Raw genomic sequence first — 6,986 nt, 5'->3', positions numbered from 1 at the left:
AAACCAGAACTTAAAGTTCCTACATTGGGCTTCAATTCTCATTGGAAACCTTTGCTGTCTCAGCTTTTCAGGCATTGACGGTTATTGCAGTATTTATTAACTCCCAGCAACCACTTCAGGAATTTATTCTGAACTAATTCTGCTGGATCCTTTTCTAATTGTCCACTGCAATCAATCCCCCATAGTTCACTCGCATAAAAGAGTATGGGAGATGTCAGTGCATCAAATAACTTCCAGATTCCAGCTTATTTAGCAATTTTGGTACATCACTTAGATAGAAATTAAAAAGGGTAGGTGACAACATGCAACCTTGCTTCACCCCGGCTTGACAAGTAAAGGATTGGGTTAATTTGTTATCAATTTTAACTGCCGATCTAGCAATTGACGGAGCATGAAAAGAGTAAATTTCGGTGCTTCTGTGGTTTAGATTTCACGTACTTCTTGTCAATAAGCATTCTACCTTTGTATACCCTCTTTCTCTCTGCCTTGAGTCAGAGCAGGACAAGATACAGTTATGATCATGCGAAAGCAACATTTTATTGACAGTTTTAATTGCTATCTTTTACAGGCATCCTGCACTTCAATCGGCAGTCACACTACTGTCGAGAAAGGAAAGTAACAAGAAGGAAGGCAAAATGGAACACAAGTACCGAATAAACAAGTACTGAATAAACTGCTTAAAGTACAAGTACTGAATAAACTCTGAAGCGCCACGTGCAAAGTCATTCACGGGCAGTCACTGCGATGCGGGAGATCTCAATCGGGGGTCAAGAACTCCTTCCAGGGCGAATCGTCCGGCATTCTCCTGCGGAAAGCTTCCAGAGCGGCTAGTTTTGCCGCTCGACCGCGTTGCCCGATCACCGTGTTGGAAACTCTTCTCAGTTGTTCCCAGAAGAGTGCGCGACCGCTGCTAAGTTGAACACAGAGCAGTTTAGGCACCAGCGTGGCTAGCTCTCCTATGCGCCTGAGGCACTGTAGCCTATTTCTCTCGACGTCTAACATAGAGCACAGTATCCCCTTTACGGTCTGTTTTCTGGTCACCCTCTGACCGGGGGGTAAGTCTGCCGGGACGGCGAGGTCGTACAGTTGGTGAACTGCCACGGAACTCGCAAGGAGTCGACTGAAGAGAGCGCCCTTGCTAGTAGACGCCCTACCGAGGAGATTGCAGAGGTCCAGGTGTCGTGTGAAGACGCTGCAAACGGCACAGCGGAGGTCTTGCGAGCAGGGTTTTCGTGGCTGCTCTTGTAGCCAATATTGACCGCCTTTCAGAGCACAGCTGTCTTCTCGGCAGTTACAGTTGTCGCGGCCGCAGATGACGAAGAGGGCTGCCATCTTCTCACCAAGCAGTTGGCGGCGTGCGTCTGCAATCAGGTTGCTAGTGGCCTCTTGTGCCCTCTCGGGGTCTCCTTGCCAAGCGCCTGCCCTGGGCATGGCGGTTCGTATTTCCTGTTTGGAAAGAGAAAGAACAAAAAATGCAGTGTTTCTGATTGTGTCATCGGCGGACGGAAAATGTCCTCCTTAAAAATAGCAACGATAACGATAACCATAAGAAGGATAGGGAGGGATAAGAGACCATCAGTGTGGACACCCACCTCTTGGCGAAGCGGCTGGTGTTGTCGGAAGAAAGTTAACATGTCCTGCCACGTCTCCGCGTCTGGGAAGGCGTCAAGCCTGAGTCCCGCGACCGACCCGTCCTGCAAGCCCCAGGGATTTGCCTCTTCTTCCTCTTGCGCCGTCACTGGTTCGCCTGTCGTTTCTGCACCTGCTGAAATGAAACAGGGAGTTCTCGCCGTTAATGATTTGGAAGTGAGTGAGCGTATCATTTATATTGCCCAGGTTCACATAAAAATATGATCAAATGCGCATTACAAAAATGAAGAGTTAAGATTAATGTAATATATAAAAATTAAGCAATATGAATGTCAAACAACTTAAAATATAAGATAAACGCTAAATAGAAAACAAACATTTGCTAGCCCAGCTGTGTCGCAACTTTAGCCGAAAAAATGATGTTGTGCCTTTGTTCCTTTACCAGTATGAAATTTTGCTCAATTTTGTTATTCTTGGGGTATTGATTCCATGTTTGTTATTCTTGTTGCAAGGAAATCTCTTGTTTCAGACTTCGCAACATATTTGCTAGCACTTTCCTAATATAAGAAGAATGACATAAGCAATCTATCAATGCTTTTCAAGTTTGCTTCTTAGCTACCAAATGTTTGCGACTGTCTCAGCGTGTGCGCACAACTCCACAAACTGAAAACGGTCTCTCCTGAGACGTAGAACACGAAGCTGGTATCATGTGCTGATACCAGCATGTATTGGTATCATAATAACGGATCATTGTTTTTATAGATTTGTATACATTCCGTTAGTTTTAATTTTTCCCTTTTTTACTCATTGTAAATATAATAGGATATGGTTGTATATTTGTAGATATTTTTCAATAATGTTGTTTACATGACTGTAAAGCGCCTTGAACATAGGATAAGAGCGCTATAGAAATATTATTATTATTATTATTATTATTATTATTATTATTATTATGTGCGAGTGATAATCGAGTTTGGTTTCATTTTTCAGCGTTCTTTACCTGGTTCCCTGCCCTCCGTCGCTTCTCCCACGCGGGACGCCTTGGCTCTCCTCCCGCCTACAGAGGAAGTCTTTCTCTTCTTCCTTGCTGCGCGTGCGCCACCCACTGTCGTCGAGGTGTTCTCTCCGTCAGTCTCCCCATGGTGGTCCTCCTCTGAGTCGCTGCTTTCCGAGCCGGGCCGGCTGCTCAGCCGTGCGAGGAGAGCACAGAGCATTGTCCGCTCGCTGTCTCCTGGTGGCTGTTGGGAGGTTCCAGCCTCCGAAGAAGACTCCGCGCTGGACTTGCCTATCTCCTGCATAACACTCTCCGGACAGGATATGAGGGGTTCGTTGGATTCCTCGCCGCTACTGCTGGAGTCGTCGCCCTGTCTCCAACCCCGCTTGAGGCTGGCGTGAAGCGTGTCCAAGGTGTCTGCCGATAATGCCTCAAAGGTGGCGAAGTTTACGCCAAACTCTACCATGGCGGAAGCCAGGTACTGCGGGCAGAATGACCCACTCTGGTAACTGATGGCCGCGTAGCGGAGGTTAAGGAGCCGTGCTCTACTCAGACCTGAGCCGGCGGTCGTTGCTTGACTGACCAAGCAGGCCACGTCGCACACCGCCAAACGCCTCAGCGTCAAATTGCTGGCCTTCGCCGACACGGTTATGTTCCCCGGTAAGAAACCCCCGTGTTCTTGCACTATCAGCCGCTTGGGAAAGCCGTGCGTGAATTCAGGGCTTGCGAGGCTCCAGGCCGGAGCGTCCCAGATCATGATATTTCCAAACCTAGGAGAGCAAGAGAGTAGGGTCAGTCCACAAAGGCTTGTCTATAGGTTTCCTGCTTTGCGCCCCCAAACCAGTCGTTCCAAAACAGACAGGGCTTCGTAAGTGTGCCGTTTAAGATTTTGTGGTTAAAATTATTAGTTGATTGGGTACCGTGTGGCGGTTTTTTTTCCAGCGGTCCGTGACTGAATAAGTTCCCGCAAACACGTAAAATCTACTCCAGGGTGAATACTCTCTATAACTTAAATTCGCTACACAGAAGTTAAGTACTAACCAATCGTGTCTGTTCAATTACAACTTGCCCCCTTCATTCGGAAACGAAACGGTGTACATAGCATTGTAGGATTATTAAACAAAAAAACGAAAATGTTATCAATGCTGTGTACTTTCTAGAAAATCGCCAATAAATAGGAAACAAAAGGAACAAAATATCGTCAGTTCGCGCGAATACCCCCCTCCCCCCCAAAAAAATAGCTTTTTACTAGTGTCTCTGAGCAACGTACCTGTCCAAGCGAACGCGGTTTAAATTGGCGTCAAACGGCGCTTGTCCGCTGGTTAGAGCCTCGGTCAAACGTGCGCTGTGACGGCGAAAGAGTTCCCACTTGTTCACCTTTGGGTGGGTGTGTCTGCGACTTGCCCGCTCAGTTGGATCAGCGGCAGGACGCGTATCTTTCCACCCTCTTTCCAGTCTCTCGGTGCAGTAGCTGATAGCGTTGGCAGCGTTGTCGAACAAAACTGCATTGGACACCTCCTCCCGCGAATCTCGAGGCACTATGTGCCTTGGCAACGACAGGCTGTCTAGCAGAAACAAGTCAAAGTTGAAAGCTAGAGGCCGGTCGGCGGATTCTGCGAATGCCAAGGGGAAATATGGCTCCACGCTCTCGACGTCCCTTTGGAGGGAAGCCGCGTCCTGTTGTCGATAAAAGGACTGACTACTTTCCTCGACCACATCCTGGTCCGCCACGAAGAAGGCCCTGTCCTGTGAGGACTCAACGTCACCATCTTCATCTTCTTCATCGTCGTGGTCAGCGCTGTAAGTGCAGAGGGACAGCAGATCATTTAGAATGGCGTTGATGGCAAACGCCAAACGTCATATAAACACGTACATAGAAACTTACCAACATTTCCGTACGGGCTATTCTACGTCAATGCACATGTCACCGAAAAGAAGGAAAAATTGGCGAAATAGCTCATGACAACTTGAAAGACTTTCTTTCACAAATACTCCTCAAGTGATCTCTTAAAAAGTTTTTAAAGTCATGTTGTTGTTGTTGTCGTTGTTTTTAATTCTTGATTCCTCCCTTCCCTCGCGGCAATCTGTAGCGCGATTTCGCGGGAAAATATTAGTTACTGTGAAGTATTTTCCTCATTCCTCAGCACAGCCGCATACGAGGGTTATGCATATTAAGAAAGATGCTTGACCTACCTTCGGCCGTCTCGTGTCCCTTCTGCTCTCGCCTCCTGGTCAAAAAACTGTCTGAAAAAAACAGAAATGAATTAATACACAGCAAATAGATACAGTCGTTTAACCCCGTTGTCAAAAAGACACCTTCAATTGTAATAGACTACTAAAGAAATTTATGAGGACATGAGAAGCGACAAATCATTCCAAAAGGATTTAACGAACGGGCATTCCCAAAAGAGGTGCAAAAGAGTTTCCGAGCTTTCTTTACAGAAACTGCATTGATCATTAGATTTGATTCCAATTTTAAAAAGGAAATAGTTTGTTGCCAATTTTCTATGCAGAAGTTGAAATTGAAATACACGCAATTTAGATTCCTTAGTACATAGAAAAGCAAGGGTATATGACTTAAACCAACCCCAATCAATCATGTAAATAAACTCCCGTCAAAAAAAGGCAACAAAAAAACCGATTAATTTCGAAAATGGTCTCAAATCCGCAATAACGATCAGCGGGGTTGGGCAATACTAAGTGAATTAAGTAACCGAAAATCACGGTTAACCATTTACCTTGCTTCGGTGCGACTGCTTTTTTGAGTCCTCGGCCGGCGGGAACAAGAAGGCCTACACAGAATAAGAGACACGACATTGTTAACGTAGCCACGTCAAAAATGTAGTTAAAATTATGGTGGTGAAATTACGGTTTCATCGAATCAGCTAGTCAATTTGTGGTCCTCATCAGTCCCGATTTCGTTTTAAGCGGTTTTCCTCTGGGTTGCTAGTAATAGTTTCATGCTTGTCACGAAGCAAAAATCTGTACCTTTCTGGGCTGTCCGCCGTATCACTGCCAGCCTCGCTCGGCGCTGGCGGATCTTGTGAAGATCTGCAACAAAACAATCAGACATCCAACTTAAAAAAGCACGATAAGTGAGCAATCTGTTGGTTATTCTTTGGCCTCAGAAAATGAATTAAAGCGGGAAGAAGTAAACAGAACGATAAGTAGAATTTCTCACATATTTCTCCAAACCCAACGTAAAAACCGAAAACAAACTTAATTGAAAAGAGTTTCCGAGCTTTCTTTACAGAAACTGCATTGATCATTAGATTTGATTCCAATTTTAAAAAGGAAATAGTTTGTTGCCAATTTTCTATGCAGAAGTTGAAATTGAAATACACGCAATTTAGATTCGTTGGTACATAGAAAAGCAAGGGTATATGACTTAACCAACCCCAATCAATCATGACTTTTTGAATTTGTTTGTTTTTGCGCCGCTTTTTCCGGCGATCCGCAAAAATAAGTTCCCGAAAATAACAAACATATTATCAATGCTGGGTACTGGTACTGTCTGGAAATCGCAAAAATCAATTTCCAGCAAAACACAAAAAATCGCAAATCCGCAAAAATAAACTCCCGCCAAAGAAAGGCAACAAAAAAACAATTAATTTCGAAAATGGTCTCAAATCCGCAATAACGATCAACGGGGTTGGGCAATACTAAGTGAATTAAGTAACCGAAAATCACGGTTAACCATTTACCTTGCTTCGGTGCGACTGCTTTTTTGAGTCCTCGGCCGGTGGGAAAAAAACCGGAAACAAACTTAATTGAAAAATGACTTCCTACCTGGATGATTCCTGCGTCGCTCGTCCACCATCAAGCTGTTCTGCTTGATCCGATCTCTTCGCTGGGAAAAACTCTGCGATGCTCGTGGCTCTCTTCTGCATTGTCGAGTCTAGTCGATTGAATAAGTATTTCGCAAGGGGACACTTATATATCAGGGCACATTACGTCAATTTCTCCAAATAGACTCGTTGCCTTTTACATGACCATGACGTCATCCGTGTTTTCCCCGTGGAGCTATTTTTATATTCCAGCCGAGGGAATCTGGGTTTTTGCCCTGACGGGGCAAAAACCCAGGCTTCGCGCGGCGGCGTAATGGCTGACGCAATGTGGTGTGCGAGATAGCTCGAGGGGTTTAACATCGCAACTGACGGTTTCCTTTATCAATGAACCCAAACAAGAGCCCCCTTCGTTCAAGTTTGCGGCTGTGGCCAACGACGCCTCTGGAAGAATTTTCACATGGCAGGAAATAGCGCAAATCTAGCGGCTAGCTGAAAAGATGGATGCGAAAAGTGTACACTACTTGTTTTGTCAGTGATCATTTGCTGATTCTGTTCGGTGATGGTTGATGAGAAGGTTCATTCTGGCGAACCTTTCTTTCAATAAAGAACCAATG

General features: G+C 45.3%; 1 protein-coding gene across 2 annotated transcripts; it reads right to left on the bottom strand.

Moving 5' to 3' along the window:
• Nucleotides 1–570: 570 nt before the first annotated feature.
• On the bottom strand, nucleotides 571–6,500 carry LOC140943869 (uncharacterized). Of its 2 annotated transcripts, none has more exons than XM_073392986.1 (8): nucleotides 6,374–6,500; nucleotides 5,573–5,635; nucleotides 5,323–5,376; nucleotides 4,778–4,828; nucleotides 3,855–4,382; nucleotides 2,591–3,354; nucleotides 1,593–1,765; nucleotides 571–1,446 (listed from the first exon to the last, which is right to left on the bottom strand). In XM_073392986.1, exons 1-8 carry the CDS (start codon nucleotides 6,472–6,474, stop codon nucleotides 757–759), a joined length of 2,424 nt encoding a protein of 807 aa, XP_073249087.1. In that variant the 5' UTR covers nucleotides 6,475–6,500; the 3' UTR covers nucleotides 571–756. The 2 variants fall into 2 exon arrangements, with proteins under 2 accessions (XP_073249087.1, XP_073249088.1); XM_073392987.1 differs by having other exon boundaries at nucleotides 1,593–1,762.
• Between the last annotated feature and the right edge of the window lie 486 nt (nucleotides 6,501–6,986).

Source organism: Porites lutea, chromosome 7, assembly GCF_958299795.1.
Source record: "Porites lutea chromosome 7, jaPorLute2.1, whole genome shotgun sequence".
Classification (NCBI taxonomy): Eukaryota; Metazoa; Cnidaria; class Anthozoa; order Scleractinia; family Poritidae; genus Porites; species Porites lutea.
This window is presented reverse-complemented; position numbering and strand designations above follow the sequence as displayed.

What these genes read in the sequence shown, in the direction of transcription:
- LOC140943869 (XM_073392986.1), bottom strand. Translation starts at nt 6,474, where the DNA reads ATGCAGAAGAGAGCCACGAGCATCGCAGAGTTTTTCCCAGCGAAGAGA. An exon ending in ACGGCGGACAGCCCAGAAAG is followed by an intron (nt 5,377 to 5,572) that starts GTACAGATTTTT and finishes TATTCTGTGTAG; the next exon opens with GCCTTCTTGTTCCCGCCGGC. An exon ending in GGGACACGAGACGGCCGAAG is followed by an intron (nt 4,383 to 4,777) that starts GTAGGTCAAGCA and finishes CTGCACTTACAG; the next exon opens with CGCTGACCACGACGATGAAG.